At 40.2% G+C, this 21,535-nt stretch overlaps 2 protein-coding genes across 3 annotated transcripts; both read left to right on the plus strand.

Moving 5' to 3' along the window:
• The first annotated feature begins 249 nt into the window (after positions 1-249).
• On the plus strand, positions 250-19,490 carry hoxd3a (homeobox D3a). 2 transcript variants are annotated; one of them, XM_065962467.1, is made up of 4 exons: positions 250-549; positions 15,393-15,452; positions 17,054-17,600; positions 17,746-19,490. In XM_065962467.1, the coding sequence occupies exons 3-4, from the start codon at positions 17,156-17,158 to the stop codon at positions 18,489-18,491; spliced, it is 1,191 nt and encodes a 396-aa protein (XP_065818539.1). In that variant the 5' UTR covers positions 250-549; positions 15,393-15,452; positions 17,054-17,155; the 3' UTR covers positions 18,492-19,490. The 2 variants fall into 2 exon arrangements, with proteins under 2 accessions (XP_065818539.1, XP_065818538.1); XM_065962466.1 differs by having other exon boundaries at positions 253-549; positions 17,054-17,624.
• On the plus strand, positions 6,134-9,884 carry hoxd4a (homeobox D4a). Its single transcript, XM_020634502.3, has 2 exons — positions 6,134-7,530; positions 7,932-9,884. The coding sequence occupies exons 1-2, from the start codon at positions 7,059-7,061 to the stop codon at positions 8,228-8,230; spliced, it is 771 nt and encodes a 256-aa protein (XP_020490158.1). The 5' UTR covers positions 6,134-7,058; the 3' UTR covers positions 8,231-9,884.
• Positions 19,491-21,535: the final 2,045 nt, after the last annotated feature.

Consider the following 21,535-nt stretch of genomic DNA (forward strand, 5'->3'; position numbering starts at 1 on the left):
AAGAAATTCAGACTCTTTCACATTAAGATATACATTTTATGAAGCGCAATCATAACAAAGCCCTCTTGTTTCCTCCAGAGCACACGGAGGGGCTGCTGCCATTATGCACATGAGATGGGGAGAATTGCTGCAGTCGAAATTCCTTTTTGTGAGGGGACAATTTACAGCTCCGTAATAGACCTTTTTATGTGCCTCCATCGCCTGTCATTGGATGCCACTGGTCATGTGTGAGAGGCAAACGTCTTCATGGCTCTTTTCCTGATTTCCCAGGCGATTTTTTTCTCCACTGCATTCTGCGTGTATGGTGTTCAAACAGATACTTCACGGTCTGCGTTCCTTTAAAAAAAAAAAAAAAAGCTTTCCTGGTCAGCGCATATTTTGCAGCACTTCGCTGCTTATTCTGCTGGATGCCAGGAGGAGCGATTCAACTTTTCATCATGTCTGACCTCTTCATCCTCACAGCAGCAGCTCCCACTCTGCACACCCTTATCACAATGCACTGCAGATGTGAAGATCGAAGAATAGAAATGGATTACCTCCGGGCTTTAGGTAAGATTTCTGCGTCAAATCGGACTTCATTAAGTCGTATGTGTCCGCATGTGAACTTTGACAGCTTCCTGTTTCATTAGTCATGTTAATTAGCAGCAGGTTGATGACTCCCGGATCATTTGGTCATCTCATGTGTTGCTGGATGCATGCCGTTGGATAGATTTTATACTTTGGATGTAGAAAATACAGGTTATGGTCCTAGTATTGATGGAAATGAGCCTTCAAAGCTAAAGCTAAAATATTTCAAGAAATAATCAACAAGGTTATCAAATTGTCTGATGTGACTTGTGAATGTAATCATTAAGTCTCATATTCTCTATTTCAAGATAACCCTGCAGATGTAAAGTGTATTTGAAGTAATTGAGGATGGTCTGGTCTGATAATGTTTTACTGATGCAGAAAAAAATAACTCCACTAGAATTAGAAGTCAGCTGCATGTGCTGAACCAAACCCCCTTCACAATGTTATGTCTGAAGCTACATTCAGCTTATTGCATTTCAAAATCCCTTTTTCATCCTTATTTGATCAGATCCTCCTGAAAACTTTAACTTAAAGCTCTCAGCTCCCTTTTACTTGAAATGTGTTTTTCTTCTGAACCCATATTATGTTTCCGCATATTGTTCAATTCCTAAAGTGCTGCTTTATTATAAACATCGAACAAATGTGTTTTTTTTATATTCCACATATGCAAGAGAGAGTTTTCATAGCTTGTGTTCAGCTGCCTGCATGAATCTGGGGCCAACTGAACAAAGACAGTATTTCACTGTGGCCTGACAGGCAGCTGCGAAAGTATTTACAGCCTTACTGCAATGCGGCAAAATGGACCCTACAACACAGAACTGACTGAAGCCCCACAGAGTCACACTGGACTCATTTTGAGTCATTTAGTTAAACAATATTATTGCTGAATTATTCTCTGTATATGTTTGATAGTTTTGTTAAATAATGTCTGACCACAGGCCCTGCATTTGAACAGATAACAGATCTTAGATGGTTGTGGTTTCCCTCTTTACATTCTTGTTAAAGTCCCCTCCCACATTTAGAGAAGTCTAATATTCGACTCTTTCAGGTCGTTTTACTGTAGAGAGAATTTAAGTAAACAAATGTTTCTTCTTTTCAAACTACGCTTCATAAAACTGATATCCATTTTCTCTGCTTTGTTTAGGCCTATAGCTTTTTCAGGCGTTTCCAAATGTGATAAAATGACTTTTTCTTTTGTTTTCAGTTTTACTAACACTGTCATTTTGAGAAACAGTTGAATTTCTTTATTAGCTTAATGCTCAGAAATAAAAATATACACTGTAAAACAAGCACTTCTTTACATCACACATAATATTCAGTTAACATTCGTTTCCAAAATCAAGTTTAAAAAAAACTTGCTAAAGGCTTTAAGATTATTCTTGAATCATTATTTAAAAATAATTCACTGAAACCGAGTTTTTCATCGATCCTCCAGCCAGTTGTCTTTAAATACCTTTCATTCAACAACTGGCGCAATAAAGTAAGTTGGTAGCCTAATTAGAAACGTTTGATTCATCAATGATCTGAATGTTTTCTTTCTTAGATCCCATCTGTATCAATACTTTGAATCAAAATGATGAGGTCAAATTTCTTGTCAGCAAAGATGGACATTTTTTGCAGTGGACAAAGGGGGGGAGGTCGTTAAAATGCCAGCAGAAGGCGCTGTTGCCCAACAGTCAGCCTTCCTGCGCCTTCAGCAGCTTTTACCGGCAGGATTCTGAGCGTGATGATTGGCTGAGGCAGTAATCACGTGGTCTGATTCAATTTTGAAAGTGGATTTCGGGGATATGCAGCCTATAGGAGAACATCCTCAGTTGGCACCATCTTTAAAAACAGATGTTTACAAAGTGCTTTGAAATGTGATGAGCTCTTTTTTTTTTTTTATTGTTCCTGCTTTTCACTTTATTATAATTTAGTTTAATCATCATAGTATTGCGGTATAAAATCATAATAATAATTCAGACAGTAGTTGTTTCATGGATTTATCAGAAAAGTGGTTGCTCTTATTGACTTCCACTTGAGTAAAAGCTGTTTCACTTTATTGACATCTACTTTAACATACAAATCATTAGTCAGAGTTAAAACATTGAGCATGACTTCCTTGTCATGATGATGATGCAGGGAAACATGTCTCTAAAGAAGATGGTAAAACTGAAACTAAAATTATACTTAGAGGGGGAAAACCTTCTTTCAGAAGTCCCTAAAGCAGATACATATCTGCTGCTACTTCTTTAACATCCGGGAGGCCCCAAAGGGAACTTACACTAAAGTGATGTCGAGGGAATAACTTTTTATGAGGACATGCATGTAAAGAGTGTTAACACCTACATTTATCATACCTGCCCTGCAGTAGTACAGCAAACCTAACCTCAACGTCATCATCTCTGCGGTTTGCTCAGGAAAGGAGGGGCGGGGTGAGCGTGGTGCACCCTGGGACAGGCCCGGATGACTGAATGACATCAGTCTTATTGTGGCAGGTTCACTGAGGAGAACAATGAATTTGAGAACGAATAAGTGATGCATATTTGACAACACTTTAGAGGTCAAAACGCCTCAGACCAAACCCCAATTCCCCCCAATCCCCCCCCCCCCCCCCACACACACACACACATACACTGTAAACAGGTGTGCCTGCCTATAAGCCTGTTAGAATAATTGGAAAAGGTCATAGACCGATGATAAGACTGTTTACCAAATTATGATCTGAGACAAAGATTTTGCTGTTCTCTTCAGCAATGCAACAAAAGTAATAAAGCAACAAGATATTGCTCGGCCAAAATGAAACATGTTTCTATTCCACCCCCTCTACTTAGTTCCCAGTCCCCTCACGACAGTTAACCCCCCCCCGCTTCCTCCTTTCTACGACTTTTCCTCCATGCACATCAGTGTAATCGCCGTTATTGAGTAAGTGCAACTTTGAGGATTATTTATGGGCCTGCGCGCGGCTGTGAGTGGCTGTGAGGAAACACGTGACACCATTAAAGTTTGTTTTATGGCCCGGGACTTGACAAGCCAAAATATAATTCTCTTTGTGTATTAGTAAGGTGGTCCAGATGGGTTGGAATAGAGCTTGTATTGGACGTGAAGCTGCTGCACCTTCAGGTTGACTTTCCCCTCTGCGTGGACGTGTTTGTTTCACGGTGTGCCATGTGTTGCGGTCTCTATGGTAAGCTGGGCTTTTATCATTATGCTCGTGCTATGGGCGTGTGATGTCACGCGCTCAGTGCTCGTGCCTCTAAAAGCGGCGACAGTGCGTCAGGACCTTTATATTTTCGGTGTACGGTGAGGACGAGCTCAGATAGTTGGAGGTTGAACTGTTTGTGACTAATATAGTGTTCATGTTGAAAGAGCTGGGTTTGTTTAAGAGCTTTCTGCACTAAGCGATGCTTGCGTTGATGACGTAGTTCAAGTTGTTATTTACTGCCTTAATACACAAGTTTGTCTATTTGCAGCTTTGGACTTCTTGTTTGTTAGGGGGCGCAGAAATCAACATGTTGTCACCAAATACCTGCAATAAATAGTTTTGAATGTTGAAGGCTTAGAAAATAACAATAACTACGTTTATGCTGCGTATCCGCAACTCAGCGTCTGTTCAAGTTTTTGATTTTGAATTCGTTTGCTCGTAAAGTTAGCTTCAGCTTTAAACCCATTCAAATGATTAACTATCTTACACCGAATTTAAGATTAGACAATCAAATATGTCTGTCCCTTTTCACATTATGGGTCTGCTTCTTTGTTCAGCGAAGGCCTGATGCGTTTAGTGCTGCAGGCCTTTGAAATATTATAAATAAATATTCATTCATTTCGTCAGGAATTGTTCAAACTGGTTACCCTAGGTAGGACAATTTAATATAAAGCTGAAATGTGATTTTTAACTTAGGTTCTTTTTTGATCAGAGGAAATAAAAATCATTTTCTTAAATCGATAATTATATTAAAAAGGCCTCGTGCTTTTTTTCCCCCTGTGGCTCTCAAACACAAAATGTGAGCTTTTAATGCACTAAAAGATCGTTATTAGAACGGAAAAGGAGTGGAGCAGAGGTGGTTAGCCTTTGGTTTAACACAAGCTGGCAGGAAACGCTGACTTTATCTTTCTTTTGTTGTGATTCTCGGCTTTGACCTGTCTGAAGGACTACAGGGCAAGGTGACAGACAGGTCACTCTGTCTAATGCTGAAATGTGAAGTGCAACAACGAATTCGTCTACAATTTCATTTATACAAGTGCATTGAACGAACAGGTGATACTTTGGATCAACTGTAAGAACTCACATAATCTTAATTTAAGAAAAGGTGCAGAAATAAACTTCTCTTTTAATTGTACAACTGTTCAGGGCCTGTTATTTAATTTGTAAAGCTGGACATGTAACTGCACCCAAATCAGGATTTTCAAATTACAAAACTTTATGATCACTCGTTACATTATCACTCAGTCAAATATGTCTAATATATTTTTTATTCTTAATAAAGATGAAAGCATTGAGATAACCATTTAATCTTCAAATCTAACTCTAAGCGTCCTGTAAGGCAAAATAATAGAACTTTATATTTTCTGTCAGAAACTCTGAGAGCTTTATTCGTTTGTGTGGAATTCTATTAGCCTAATATGATAAGGAGATGTGTGTTTAAATGAAAATGTTTCGCTGTTCCTTATATTTAAAAGAAAAAAACTGCTAATGCCAGCCTCCTCTCCACTTTGATTCCTTTGTGTAAGTCTGTTTCAGAAAAAGTTGCAGTAGCCTTCATGGTGGTGTGCTTAGTGGCTGACAAGGGATTGATAAACTTTTGCACCCTTTGAGCTGTCACCAGCACTGAAAATAATTGAACTTTTTGATAAGTTTGTAAATGATTTAGTTTGACCTCGGTGGCCCCCGTAGCCTCTTCTGCTGTGCTATGATTAAAAGCTATAGCCTGTAATCTGCTGCTGATCTGTGAACCTTCTTGACAAATGCTCATCTTTGATAAGTCAAAGTTCCTAACATTTATTTGTATTAATGTAAGGGTATGTTAGGTTATTTATCGCCCTGTGATGTTTTGTCATTGTTGCATTTTGCTGTTTTTCCTGCAGATGTAGTCTACCATGTGTATCTATAGGCCTACTTCTCTCTTTTTTTGACAAGCATGGATTGATGTGACGTTTGAGGCTTCTCTGTCTCTAAAAACAAACAGAACACTCATAAAACCCTAAACCAATGTGAAACTCTAACCAGTTTTCTTTAAATCTAAATTTAAAGAAAACCATCATCAGGTAGAAAATTCGGAAAAAACGGTCCAATGGTGAAACAGGAAAAAAAAATCAACCAGCTTGATGTGACTGGAATTAATGTGAATGCATCTTAGATCCTTATGTCACTTTGTTTCTGTAATGTTCTGCTCCATGCTGACTGTGAGTCCCTCTGAAAAATATTATTTGGCTGAGTTACTCTAAAGAAATGAATTCCTGTTGTTATGGCTGAAAATGGGCATTGTCGCTTGCCGTCGTCTATATATACCCTGTAGAACCGAATTTGTGTGATAAAACCAGAGTCACAGATTCGATTCTAGGGGAGTATATGGTCGATGAAAAAACTTCGATTTATTGACTTATTGCCTCCTTATTGGGTGCTTGATGTGCTGTCAGGTGTTACAGTGGCAGTTGTACTTTATGAATGAATGATAGAAAATGTGACAACAGCTCACACTTCTCTGGAAGAGCTCAGGGCAGATTGAAACCCGAGAGACTTTGTAGTAACCTGACGCAAAATGTTTCCAATAAACATCATTGAGACCTAGCCTGCGTTTCTGTGTATGTTTAAGTGAAATATAAAGTGGATTTAGTAAAAAGAACCCAAACCACAGCACACTCCAGCTGCAGCTTCTTTTTTTTCCTCCTGTGGCTCGTTTGTGTCTCCACATTATTGATTCCCAGAGGCTGCTGCATGCTGCTGCTGGCCAATGGGCTCCTGAGACAGATTTTTTTTTTCAAATGGATGGGAGCAGATGAAGGGATGAGATTCGTGTAACTTTTGGATGACCCCTTCTTGACAAAGACAGTGTCCATCAATTGTCCTCAGTCATTATTCGCTGCTTTTATGCCGTGGGGCTTTTTGTAGCTTTTGTTGCTCTCTCTGTTGAACACCATGACTGCAGGTTAAACCTTTAGAAACTGAAATATTTTCATTTCTGCGTGGATAAAACGCCCTTATGAACAACCAGACATTCTTTATTTATTTTTTATATAATTTTTTTAATCAAATTAAGGAAAGTAAATAAAATGTTTTTTTGTTTGTTGGTTTTTCGGCAGTTGTTTTAAACTCGAAGCTGCACGCAGATGTTTCAGGGAAGTATCTGATTTTTTTTTCTCTCCAGGGTCTAATTTTGGTCCATGTGAAGTCAGATAAAATTGCTTTTAGTTGTATGTTTACCCGTGTATGGACCAGCATCACCTCCATTGGCCAATCTGGTCACATGGTTCGCTAACTTTATTCAGTTGACACCAAGTAGGAGGGCTTTATGGAGGGAGGAAAAAAAGACAACTCGAGAAAAATTAGTATTTTCTACCTTCAGAAATTAATGGCCATGAGTTCGTTTATGGTGAACTCTAAGTATGTGGATCCCCAATTTCCTCCGTGCGAGGAATATTCACAAAATAACTATATACCTGAGCAGGGCTCGGACTTCTACAGTCCATCGCAGGACTCAGACTTTCAGCATCCAGGGATCTACCCCCGGTCAAACTACACGGAGCAGCCCTTCAGCTGCAGCACTGTGCCGGACTCTGGCGTGCAGCAGCCCCGGGGTCATGTGCAAGACAAATCCGGCCACTCGAGCCCTTTTGGCGGACAGACTGAGCAGGGGCCCCCCGTGCAAGTGGCTGGACCCCGGACTTGTGGACAGCAGCAAAACACAAAGAGCCAAAATGGGATACAAGCCAAGCAGCCTGCAGTAGTTTACCCCTGGATGAAGAAAGTCCACGTAACTACTGGTAAGACTTCCACCCCTTCTTCTTCTTCTTTACTTGTGGACCAGCTGACTTTAAAAATCACTCAGAGTAATATTTATGAGTCTTTTAAAGGCCTCGCCAATTACACAAGTCATAAATTTTTATAGCCCAGGAAAAAGGCCGCTAGGTGAGCGCCTGAAAGCTACTGAAAACACTTATTGACCGACTGTAATGGCGCTTAGATCTGCTGCAAATCTCTTTAAACCCAGTTAAAATCAGCAATCACTTCCTTATTTTGCTTCCTCGTGGATCACCTTAAAGTTTCAGCGCCACGAGTCTGGAGGGAGACTCCTCTTGTTGTTCTGTTTCTGCATGCAAGTTGATTCTGCCCCATTTGCTGACTTTGTTTTCTGTTTGTGTTTTCTGTTTTTCTTTCACCAAAGTGAACCCGGACTACACAGGACCCGAGCCCAAGCGGTCTAGGACAGCTTATACCCGGCAGCAGGTTTTAGAGCTGGAGAAGGAGTTTCATTTTAACAGGTATCTAACCAGGCGGCGGAGGATCGAGATCGCCCACACTCTTTGTCTGTCCGAAAGGCAGATCAAAATCTGGTTTCAGAACAGACGCATGAAATGGAAGAAAGATCACAAACTGCCCAACACCAAGGGCAGATCAGCACCAGCCTCCAGCCATCTGCAGAGCATGCAGAAGGACAACCAGACTGACATCACAGCATTATAAGAGAGGAACAGATTAAGAGTGAACTGTACATAAAGATGACTGAGGGTTGCATCTGACTTTTGCATGGACTGATGTCGGTTGTTTTTTTGTTTTTTAGGATTTTTTTTATTGTTATTATTATTTAACAAAAATGACCCCAGCAGTGTTTCCTCAAGACTGAGTCAGAAAATCAATCAGTCCTGAGATTTGTAAATTGAGCCTTTTATTTGTTCTAATTTCGTCAAAAGGCTCCAAAAACCTTGGAAGATTTATTTTTCGTTTTCCTCTTTCCTTTTTTATTTTTTGGACGTTTTTACCCTGAGGACATTGAATGAGCACCCACGGCTGATTTCATGGATTTAAACGAAATGTTTCTGCTCCTCTCACGTGGACTCACGCTGGTCTCAAAAATTTTATTCAGAACAGGGAAACCCTTTCGTTCAAATTACACACACGCAAACAATTTTTTTTTGTCTTTTCAAAGACGTCACATTTAACGCACAATATATACTTGAAGGAAACATTATTTCCACACAGCACGCCTAAGACACAACCTTATTTCGTGACTTACAAAAATCCCTTTTGAATCTTCCTCGTACACGGTTCTATGTGACTCGTTTGTTTTAACTTATTTTGTACAATAAAGCTTTGATTTTTTTCATAGCCTAGATATAATTCCCCAAAAAGCAAGACATTCCTGTGTGCATACTCCTCTGAGTGCCCTTATAAATCTCTCTGACACCTTTGTAAACAGTGTACATGCCATCTGAAACTAATATAAAACAGCATTTGTTCCTGCATGGCACCAGATTGATATTGGATGTTTCTCATCGGAAATAATCAAATATTGGACATTTCTTTTAGGAGTATTTGTTTATTTCTCTTAATATGACTTTTTTTTTTACGTTATTATTTATTTGTTTAAAAACGTGTACATTTTCGTATAGCACACATACAAATTTAATTAAAAAAAATATTCGTTAAATTTTAATTAATCTAAAATATGTTTGAACTTTTGTGCATCATTCGCATGGCTGTATGCAAAGTTTTAGTCTTAGTTCATGTGGGAATCTTCCAGTTTTTCATTGACACCGAGCTAACCGAGGGGGGCTTTCACGTCACGTTTCAAGACAGATATTTCTTTATTTTAGACCTTCATTGTCTCTCGGAACAAAACAAAAAGGCCCAGAAGCTCCTCTTCTTCTTCTTGTATACGTGGAGGTCTTCTTTCTGAAGTCTTCTCCATGAGAGGCTTGAAAAGGTATTTGAAGCGAAGGTCGACAAAGCAGCAGTGGCAGGTTCATCCAGGGGACACATTTCAGCCGCGAGGACTGACCCTAACACCCCTGACCCGCCGGACAGGCAGCATTTTCTCTCCCAGGCGCTGCAAGCTTTGCTCTGGAGGCTTTTTTTCCACACTTAGAAGACTAAAGCATTCAAAGCACGATTCAGTGTTTGAATTTCACGGTTTTACACGTGTTTCAACAGTATTTAAATAAGACGAAGCCCCCAAAAAGGTTCTAATTGTGCATTTGTCTCCTCATGTCAATATGCAATCTTTTTGGTTTTATTTTTGTACATGCTTTCTACCTTGTATTGTGCATTGAGATGCGAGAAGTATATTGGAAAAAATAAAGATTTCTACTGAATATGCATTCAAATGGTTGCAAACTTTGCACTTTGTTGCGTTTTTTCTAATGTTCGGAGAAGCGTTTCTGTTTGGGGGACATGTATTCCCCCGGATCACTAAGGTAGAAAATCCTCTAAACGCTAAAAATAGTTTTTAAAAACTTTTTTTGTACATGTTGCTACTCAGCGAATTTTTATTTGCGCAGTCCACAAAAGGCTCACTTTTAGTGGGAACGACTTTTTTTTTTTCTTGTGAAGGGCCATATGGAGGACCCACAGCCCCCTTTTTACAAAACATCCACAAATGCACCAAATGTGCCCTGCATGGGCAAAGTCAGCCTCTTCTCCTGACAAACATGTAATTAACCAAGCTAAATCCAGTATGCCCAAAATAAGTGAATTATATATTTTTAAAAACATGTAAAAGAACTGTTTTCTACCCAAGCTAATGTTTTTTTCATTCATTAGCTCTTTCCGAAAAGGGCGCATAAGTGCGTAAAAACGCACCGTGAACTGTTTGTGGAGCTGATTTTATGAGGAAAAAAACCTGACATGACCTCGAATAACACCGTTTACTGAGTTAAAAATAGTTGGCATAAAAATCTTTATTATGCAATTTAAACACAACTGAGGATAATCGTCTACGTAGATTCAAACTAAAAAACTTTTCAAAGTTGTTGGACCAGAACCAGATGACGCCACATCAATCAGTGACTGTTTTGGCATATACACATACACACATATATATTGTTTAAATACACAACATGCACTTACATTACACTGAAGATTTGATATTAAACCCCTTCGAGCTCTGCCTTTATTGAATGTGACCCCCTGCAACAGTGACCCCCGACCCTCCGCGCACACACACATCAGCTCAGATACAAACAAACGTGGTCATAAACGGACATGTGGAAAGACAATCTTCAGTCACTCAGGACTGTTTTCATCCTCACTGACAAATGTGTGATCCCAGCTGGGCTCGCGCGGAGTTTGAGGCGTGCACGGACTGTGTGTGTGTGTGTGTGTGTGTGTGTGTGTGTGTGTGTAGCCTATGATATAGATTCAAAGAAAGCCTAAGACAAAGTGATGCTACCAATCCAGCATCCTGCCATGAGTGATGTGCACAAAGATGCTGAAGAGAAGATGGGGGGGGGGGGGGGGGGGCACTTAATCTATCTAATATCCTAACTAATATGTTATTAGTTGTCTAATGTTCACAATATATAACCTTACATGCATCTATTATAATATCCTTGTAAGTGGTCGTAATTCTTGGCACTAAACTTGATTTGAAGTGAAATGTATCATAAAACCATTTTCAGGTCAATGCAGCCTCCTCCAGCATCCAGCGTGCAGCCACACTGACCTACATGTCTGAACGGCAATAAATGGGAGCCAAAGGCAGTGCCATTTTCAATGACACTGCACCCAGTGCAGGAATACACCGTCGTCGCTCTCCATCCGGCCATATTTGATTTCCAGCTGTTTTTTCGCAGAAGCCTCTCCGAGCCAGACAACCCCCCTAAGATATATTAAAGTGCGCTGTCTGCATTCACAGATCTAATCCGGAGACTATACCACTCCGCTCTCCATTCTCTGACCACGTGATTGTCTAAATAATTAATGCAGCACGTCCCCCTAGAAACACGGCGTCGTCATTAATCGCAAGGACTCTATCAGACTTGAAAACTGAAGAGATCCCCCAAGAAAATAATATCCGATACCCGGCGCGAGCGTATAGCCCGGCACTTTAGCGACACATCCGAACCGATGGATGCTTGGGTAGGTAAATATTTCAACATTCTTCATGTTGCCTCAGCTGCTAAATGACGGTATCAAATGTGGTGATATTTGATACATTGCTCGCTCTTGATGTGTGCGCTTGATGCTGCAGTAAGTCGCTGGATGCTTGTCTTCTTTTTTTCTTTAATGTGTCAGAAAAGGTGGATCTTAGGGGGGTTGTTGGGTTACGCAAAAATGGTTAAATGGATTGATAGGATAGATGGTAAAAAGTATTGGGCAGTGACATGTATTTATGGATGCTCACTCAGGATAAATGCGATTTTGGACTCATGCAGACCAGGGTGGCCCCTTCAATGGGCCCACAAATTCTTAATTCAGTTTAAAAAAACAAATATTTTATTACAAAGAAACGTAGCTATTTTTAAAAGAATATCGTAAAATAGCCAATCAAATTGTGTTCTTGTTTGACTGGTAGAATTTATTTGATCTTGATTTAACTCCAGTCTTTTTTTTTCACACCATGAATGAACGGTTATTTATCTCTCCTTTTAGTTCGAGAGGGAAGTGGATTTCTGATGTTTTTATTGTTGTTTGGAGATTTCTTGATTCTGATTTCAAAGAAGTCCTGGAAGTTTGGGGCAGGCTGACTCTCCTGCCTGCTTGTAAATCATTCTCAGTAATTCCTGAAAGGGTGCAAGGCTGTTGGGGGGCCGGCCGAGAACTGTAAATCTTTCACTTTTATTACCCTCTGAACATATGCTGCGACGCTACCAGCTCTGCATCCCTTCTCCTTCTGCTGCTTCTTCTTCCTCACAGCAAAGATACCCCAGCCGACGCTCTCTGTGCCTCCTAATCTTCCTCTTGCAATCCATTCTGTCTTTTTTTTTTTAAATCTTTATTTTTGCAAACCGATCCATCCCCCTTTTCTTCTGACCTGATATTGGAAACAATGCAGGAGAAGACGTGTCTTCCTCCTTCTTTGTGTGTGAGGGCAGACACAACAAACAAAAGATGATAATGTGCTTTATTTGAATACAATCCAGTCCCAGATGGAGGCAAAAAAGACACATGTCATTTAATTCATAAATCATTGGTTGGATGCAGATCCCACACCGTTTGTAGTTATTGGGCGATCAAATAGAACATCTACATGAAATATAACTTGTGTTTTACGATATTGCTCATAGAGCTTCAACCGTGGTGCGTTTAGGGCCCGAGCTGCATGCTTTATTTTGTAAAGTTGGAAACAGCTTCATTTTGAGCAAATAAAATAAAAAATCCAACACATTTCAAAGCTGCTTTAACTTAAAAAACTGACAGAAAATCTTCAAAATACAACCTGCAGACCCAATTCACTCATTTCCTGCCCTGATAGAAATGTGTAAAATTCTTCTTCACTTAGCTGTAAAACAAAGCATCCCATATAATGCTTGTGTTAAATACTGAAATGCATGCGCGTTGAAAATGCTCGTGATGAAAAGAAATGGGCAGTGAGGCATTTTCACACAGCTCAGATGGGGAAATAAACGCCACCCTTTATCAGAATGGATTGGTGAGGTAAGGCTCGGTTGAAGAAGAGAACAATCACGTGAACAAATATGCTTGTATCTTACAGCAGCCGCCTTTATTTGTCATCACAAAGCTTCCGAAACACCTAAAAAAATCTCGCAATCTCACAGCTCCAAATCCATGCAGGCCTATCCGGGCTGTGAGTTCCTGTATATTCCAATGGGTGATTGATTGCCAGGGATTTTTTTTTCTGGAATAAGGATACCTTGTTCGCTTTTTATTGGTAGCTGAATGCGAGTCCTTCCATTCTTTCGGGAATACTGTCTCCACTGGTATATGGAAATGTCTGAAAAACAGCAAGATCAGTTTTAGGACAGCATTGTGTACAGACAAAGGGTGAAGGATTTATTCTAGAGACTGCGTGGAAAAGAAGGAGACTGAGAGGGAAAACTGCTTTATGATGAATTGATTCACAGGTAAGAAACTGCATGGCAGAAAGCAACCTTTAACCACGGGTTAATATAATGCAAGGGAATATCTGTGATTTATTCCGCTCATGGAGGCGATGCTTGTTAATGTCGCTCCCTCCTCCGGATACATGGAGTCCACAGCTACCTCCTCAAAAGCACATTCATAATTTATATATTTTTTAAGTTAAAATATTATCGACACATTGCGTCCTGCGCTTTTCATTTGATTTCACGTTTGGATGAAAAGCTGCTCGGAGGAAGAAGTAAGAGAGGAACTTTTCTTTTTTCGCTCTTGGATCGTAAATCACATTAATTTGTTGTCTTATCGTCACAGTGGCGTTTGCCGTGATTTATGTGGTTTCTGCTGTATGGCTTTGTTAACCTGATACTTTCTATTATACATGAATTCATATTTGATGTTTTAAGGGATTACCAGGGTGGATTATGCACACGGATTAATGCGAATACTTCCATTTTCCTACGATTTGGATGCGTTTTTGGATAGTTTTGGAAACATATTTAAATGTTTTTTGTTGTTGTTTTACTTTTGTTTTGCTTTGGAATAATTTCAGGCCGTTTATTCAAGCATTATTCTCCATTTTGCTAATATTATTGCAAAAGTTTCACAACTGTTTCACAGTGGATTCGGGTTTTATTTATGCGCACTAAATCACGACCCGGTCGCTTGTGCCTATTTTCGGAATACCCATCTAAACAAAAGAAGAGCTGATATTTAACAAAGCCTATTACTTCAAATTGCGTCGTTGCATTTTATTAACAGCTCCTATATTAACCTTGCATTTTAATACATAATTACACTAAATTTGTTACGATAGTATCGCTTTCTAGTACACTGCAACATTTTATTTTAGATATATAAACACTTTCTGGCAATTAAAAATCTCCTCTGAGTCTTTTAAACAAACAATATAAGCAGAGTTGGAGGGTTTAGCATGAGAAACTACTACCCGACATAATAACACTCGACTCTGAGTCCGGCCCTTTGTGTGAACCAAACTTACCGTAACAGCGCGTAGGCGAAAAACACTGCTGTGTGAAAAGAGGAGCATGTCTGCTACTAGTAACCCAGTGTGCTCAAAGGAACGTTAGGCGCAGATTATTGACCAGTTATCACACCATTTACACAACGAAGGAATCTCGAATCTCCATGAACACAATTTATCCTCAAGTAAAAGACGATTTGGCTTCACAGGCAAAGTGAAAAAAACAACACTACGATTATAGCCTATTAAAATATCTTACATTTAATTTTGTCTTTTCTTTTCTCCGTCGCTCGAGCATCTTCTCCTCTGGTTGAGTCAGCTCTGAAAAGCTGCTTTGTATTTATTTGAGGCTTGGGTCTACTTGAAGCCAAACTGCTCGTTGTTCATTAAACTCTAACAAAATGCTGAATGACCCCAAAGGTCACAAAAAAGCTTATGACTGCTAAATATTTGGACCGGCTCTTTGTTTAAAAGTGCACATGTAGGACTTTTCTCCCTGAAGTAGACATAAAAAAAATGTGTCATGTGTGGTCACTGCAGGTACAATCCTTCCAGTTTAGCTAAACTAAAGAGATCTGTTAAATCCATTTTTCAAATGGAACGATTTAGGGTAATTTTTGCACATAAATATTGGGAATACTATTTTAATACGTAATTTTCTATTATTTTAAAATCATTTTAGTCGACTTTTAAAAAACAGGCTGAAAATGGAAGATTAGGCCTAATGCTATTTCTACATTTCTCCTATGAACTGTGGGTGTAGTGGATTTTTATTAAAAAGGAAAATAATAATGTGGACAAAAATGTCTTTAATCTCTGTTGCAGGCCGAGGTGGGAGCAGTGATGAATGCGTGAGGATTATAAAGGAGATTTACGCAGATTTTGGTGAGTAACTTTTCTTTAATGAAGAGAGTGAACATCACAACCAACTAACAAGGTGAAATGGTGATTTGTTATTAGGCTGCATAAAAACGCTCACAGAGTTTCAGAGGGGGTTTAAATCTTAACAGACAGGAGAGATGATAGCCTGTACGCGTAATTATTTGTCAATCCAAAGATTCCCAATTTTTTTACGCAGCACCACCGCACGAACAAAGCATTAAAAAAAAATGCAAATGTATTTCTATTTTTTCTGCAAGAAAACAGCATTTTAAATAATCTCTTGTTTTTTAATTCCAATTAAATATTATTGAAAAACATGTTAACTACAAAATATGAAATCAGGAAGAATTTCACCATTTCATCTCCCATTTTTGAAATGTTATCCGGGTCCCAAAATGCGCAACACCATATTCGCTGCCTCTTTCTAACCAGCAAAATATCTCCAGCCTCTCCTCTCTTGGTGTCAGCTCTGCAGCCTCGCGTGCAGCCAGAATGGAGGCATCATTTATAACCCGAGCCTCTGTATGGGAGAAGCCGCCGAGTATGAAATTCTTTCCCTTGCCTTCCTCCTACGCCTAGTTTTACACTTCTGAGGGCCGCGAGTCCTGAGGAGTGTTTTGCTTTTCATTCCTCTCTCAGGCCGTTTACAACCATAACATTTGCGGTCATAAATTCTGCCCGCGGTCCACACTGACAGGTGCAATTGTTATGCACGGCGCGGACTGCACCTCCTCAAGCCACCAACATACAGTACAGGCCCTTTGATATTTCTGTTGGCTTACAATGGTGACGCGGGTCTCAATGTTAGATACTTTAAACAAATGTAGCTGGTTTTAGAAAAAAATAATATATCCTAACAACATATAAATCTAAACTTTTTCTTTAAAATCAGGGCTGAAGGTAAATCATTTATGAAAGGAGCAGAGGTAGAAAAACACCCCAATGGCCAAAAAAACATGGGTAGACGCTTGTGTTAAGGGACTTAAAGAAATAAAATATCGTGTTTAAACTCCAACCCCAATAACCTAATACGACCCACACACTCAAACACACATTTCTCTTTCTCTCGCTCCCTCTCCTCCCCCATCAGTCATATAAACATTAATAACAATCAGTGTAGGAGATCAGATTTAGTTTCTCCTGTGCGTAAACATGAGATCCAAACTCATGTGCGCGCGGTCTTGGTGGGCTATATTTCTGCGATATGGGAACAATGCATGATGGGCTTTGTCAGGCCTGGTGATTAGTGAAAAGGGTATTGTGTGTGTGTGTGTGTGTGTGTGTGTGTGTGTGTGTGTGTGTGTGTGTGTGTGAAATGCTGATTCAGCTTCTTTCTGAGGGACTCCTAAAGCCTCCCAGAGGGTCCTTTTAGCGAAAGTTAAACTTTAACTGTTTTGAAATGAGTCACACAGCTAGAATCTGGAGCTTGAATTTGCGTCACTGCGATGGTCTCTAATTGAATGTCTGCTGTGCCTTCGACAGCATGAGCATCGGGCCAAGCAGTGAGATTAGGTTTATTCAAACTCAAACAGTCTTGGTACCTTAAGTTTCAGCTATAATGTGTATAGGCCTCATCATTGAGTCTGATGTATTTCTGTGTGCAGGTCACAGCCTGGAGCATAGTTGGGAAACACCAATCACGTGAACAAACACCATCAATGCAATTGGATCCGGTCGCTCCGGCTTATTGGCTTTGACTTCCCAAAATGCAGAAAGCAACATACTACGATAATTCTGGACTTTTTGGAGGTTACACTTACCCCAAACCTGACTCATACAACTATGCCCCCGCTCACCAGTCATACAACACCTCTAACATCGAGACTGACTACCAGACCTCAGTATGTCCCATACAGACCTCTGCTGTCCGGCCCCCAACCCTTAAAGACAGTGACCTGAATGGAGACTGCATGCGCCAGAGCGGCAGCCAAAGCAGCAGTAGCAGCCAGGCTAACAGTATTGGGGAGCAGCAGGGACCTCCACTGTCTGCATCCTCTCCCAGCTCCAATGGATCTACATCCAACAAGAAAAAGTCTCCATCCAGCGGCGGCTCGAGCTCTGCCACACCGGCTCTCACCAAACAGATCTTCCCCTGGATGAAGGAAAGCCGGCAGAACGCGAAGCAGAAGGGCAACAACTGCGCGGCTGCAGGTAGAGATCATGATGGAGAACCCTGTGAGTGTGTGTAGGGATGTTTATGGGGGTACACTGGGCCTTTTTGTTCTGACATATATGATTGCACTGTATTTTGCATTTCCCAATAGAGCTTCAAATGATGGTGATTTCCCCTTCACAGGTGGAGAAGTGAGTGATGAGAAGAGCCCACCGGGACCAGCCTCCAAACGGGTCAGAACTGCGTACACCAGCGCACAGCTGGTGGAGCTGGAGAAGGAGTTTCACTTTAACCGCTACTTGTGTCGCCCGCGGAGAGTGGAAATGGCCAATCTGTTAAACCTCACCGAGCGTCAAATAAAGATCTGGTTTCAAAACCGGAGGATGAAATACAAAAAGGATCAGAAAGCTAAGGGGCTCGCACACTCTCCCCTGGGGCACTCCCCTGATAGGAGCCCGCCGCTGAGTGGCCCAAATCACATTGGATACCCTAGCCAGCTCCAAAACAGCCTCAGCTATGACGCACCCTCCCCCCCGTCCTTCGCCAAACCCCAGCAGAACATGTACGGTTTGGCTGCGTATACGGCGCCCTTGGGTGGCTGCATCCCGCAGCAGAAAAGGTACCCGGGCTCCGAGTACGAACACCACGGCATGCAGAGCAACGGCGGCTTTGCCAACGCAAACTTGCAAGGCAGCCCAGTTTATGTGGGGGGGAATTTTGTTGATTCCATGCCAGCCTCGGGCCCCATGTTTAACCTGGGTCACCTTCCCCACCCCTCATCCACCAGCGTGGACTACAGCTGTGCCGCTCAGATCCCGGGAAACCACCACCACGGACCCTGTGATCCCCATCCCACGTACACAGACCTCACCTCTCACCAAGCGTCTCAGGGAAGGATTCAGGAAGCGCCTAAACTCACACATTTGTAATATGTGATTCCTGTGAGTGTGTGTGTGTGTGTGTGTGTGTGTGTGCGTGCGTGCGTGCGTGCGTGTGTGCGTGTGTGCGTGTGTGTGTGTGTGTGTGTGTGTGTGTGTGTGTGTGTGTGTGTGCGTGTGTGCCAAATTATGTTGCGCTCTTTTTATTACCTCACTAGTCTAATAACTACACTCCAAGAGAGTTGTGTATTATTCCAGTATTATTGATATTACTATTAATGCTATTGTGTAATTATTTTCTAAATAATACAGCTTTGTCAATTTCTCTTGAATATTTGGGGACGCCCAGACTGGTTGTCAGTTACTTTTGTTTTGTTTTCTCAAGTGCAATGCGCAGTTTTTGATTGAATATTCCATGGCGTTACTTGAAAGTAAGTCGTAGTTCACAAAAGTAGAAGCTCATGTTTAGAAAGAAGGACTTAGGGAAATGTTATGTCTGTTTGTCAGGATTTCAGTCTCCTCACGGACATTATTTATTTTGTATTATTTTTTGCATAATCTTTCTTCCTATAGCATATTAGCCTATTTATTATTTAATAACTTTTGTATTGCACATTATTTATCGTTTATATGCGAGTATTTATACGTTTAAGTGTGGAGTTTGTTTTTGTAAGATTGGACACATCAGTGCACTTGGAAGTGTTGGTAAAACAGGGTTTTTGGAAAATGCTATGACTCGCAGTGTATGGTCGAAAAAAAAAGGCATTTCTTAATTGTAAATCTGGCATAAATGGGGCATTTGATAGTGTATAAACACCACTTCATGTCCATGTCTATCTTGTGTCAAACCTTAAGCAGAACGTAGACTATCGAATTATAAAATATTATACACACCAGCATGTCATTTCGTGTAGTCATTGCTTTTTTTTATTTGTCTCTCATTATTATTCCATTCAGTTGGATATCCATAAATTTATGAAACCCCCTGATGATATTGAAATGTTATATTTTATTGTGTTTAACATTTTGTAAATAAAGTGCTCAAACTTGTATATTTTACTGCATTTTGTTGATTTTGTAAGCAGCGCTGCTCATCCTCTGTTTGTAGTTGTTTAAGATTCCTCATTAAGTCTGTGCTCTCAGTGAAACAGTATACAGAAGAGGCTTATTGACTCCACAGCTCTACTGTACAGTCCAAACAGGCAGAGGCGATCAATAATTAGACACCAGGATACTGAAACTCATCAGACGGCTCTATGCTTCCAATGCAAAGTGCATTTCTGCGGAATAAAAGGCTCTGCAGGTTATTGATGTTTTATTGGGATATGAGGGAGTCTATGAGGTTACTGCACCACCAACATGTCACTTATTATTCTCCAGACTCTGTCACATGATTATCCCTATTGGGGAAAGGGAATGAGCTGCATTTTCCTATAGACTAAAGCCCAATCAAAGCTGTCTAATTGATAAGTGCACGCTGAGAGGCAGCTTTCAAATATTTCCCATAAATGAGAGCAGAAGAAGAAAAAGATGTCCTTTCATTCACTGATGTTTGAGGCAGAGCAGATTGGTGACAACAAAAGCAAAACAAGAAAAATATGTTTTGACATTGGGAATGATGCAACGGTGGATGTGCATATGAATGTGAGAGTGTGTGAGAGAGAGAGGGAGAGAGAGGGAGAGAGAGAGAAAGAGAGGGAGAGAGAGCGCAGTTCATCCTTTATTGCTCCTGGAGAGCCATTTCAAAGCTCATTAATCAAAAACTCGTCGCTTTCAGACTCCTCGCTGATCCCTCCTCCTCATGAACAAAGCATTTGCATTCCAAATCCAAGTAACACATTTCAAACCGAGCAGCACCAATCTTTAATGGTGGGGGAAGCTAAAGAAAAAAAAAACTGTGTTCACATTTTATAAGATGATTCATCCCAGGATTTATGAGCGCATCAAGTCAGATGAAATTCTTGACACAGAACTTATCAGAGATTTAAAAATTGGTGCTGGTCTAACAATGTTTCAGCACGTAAACTGAAAGTTACTCAGCAGACTTTACTTCCCACTGTTTTTGAGTATTTGTTTTCATTCATGGATTTGGGTCTATATATGAGCCACTACAATACAGGCTACAAATCACCTCAGTGTTCAGTGTTGATGGCGGCCATTTTAACCCTGAGTGCAGCTCTTTCTTTCATCTCCATCACCGTTTCTTCATGCACGAGTCCTGTGTCAAGAACCTAAATAAGCCCTCAAAATGTTTCGTTTTTTTATTAAACAGTAGAAAAAAAATCCGATCTTTTTCTAAAACAAGGCAATTATTCACAAAACATGCAAAAATATATATATATATATTGGCTATGATCTGCATTAAAAAACGTATTAGAAAATTGTACTGGTTTAGAAAAAGCAAAGGAATAGATTCAAATTTCAGTTTTGAAAGAAATTATTTAATGTATGCCAAAAATTATTCAAGGTTTTGGATCTTGATTTCCAATCAACAACTCTTAAACTTCAGAGAAATAGCTTTGCTCTAATTGACCATCAAACTAGGAAATGACAAAAGTCAATCTTACTGTATCTCCAAATAGAGCAAATTAAGTTTTAGATTTTATTATTACCATGAAAACCCCACTCTTATATTGGACATCGGTTTGTTCTGACTTCTAAGATCAAATTCAACAATCTGGCGTGCAAAGAGGAAGTTTCACTCAATTAGAAATAACAGCAGCATAGTCCCATAGCTCTGCAGGAATAAAGCTCTACTTTACCATGCAGAGCCTGGTTAGAAACTGTTGTTAAACACTTACTAAGGTAGCATCTTTCTGCATGCGATCAGGATGATAGTTTGCCACCCAACTGGAAGCAACGTTTATTTTAAATAGGCTATAGGCTCAAAATGTGATTTTTACCTTATATGAGATTGCATAAGTAAAGAGTAAATGATAACAATGGGTAAGTAACTCAGATTAAAGCAAGAGGATCTGTGTAGGAGCAGACGTTGAAGCTGGGAGCTCATTTTGTCTCTGTGATTGGATAAAAGGGAAACAGACCACGCCCCCTTGCTGCAGGCTAATATTTACATGTGTGGAAGTGTAGCCCTA

This window comes from Labrus bergylta, chromosome 13 (genome assembly GCF_963930695.1).
Source record: "Labrus bergylta chromosome 13, fLabBer1.1, whole genome shotgun sequence".
Lineage (NCBI taxonomy): Eukaryota > Metazoa > Chordata > Actinopteri > Labriformes > Labridae > Labrus > Labrus bergylta.

Excerpts from the sequence above, each read along its gene's own strand:
- hoxd4a (XM_020634502.3), top strand. The coding sequence starts at position 7,059 with ATGGAGGGAGGAAAAAAAGACAACTCGAGAAAAATTAGTATTTTCTAC. Across the intron at positions 7,531-7,931 it reads GAAAGTCCACGTAACTACTG|TGAACCCGGACTACACAGGA; the intron begins GTAAGACTTCCA and ends CTTTCACCAAAG.
- hoxd3a (XM_065962466.1), top strand. The coding sequence starts at position 17,156 with ATGCAGAAAGCAACATACTACGATAATTCTGGACTTTTTGGAGGTTAC. Across the intron at positions 17,625-17,745 it reads AGATCATGATGGAGAACCCT|GTGGAGAAGTGAGTGATGAG; the intron begins GTGAGTGTGTGT and ends TCCCCTTCACAG.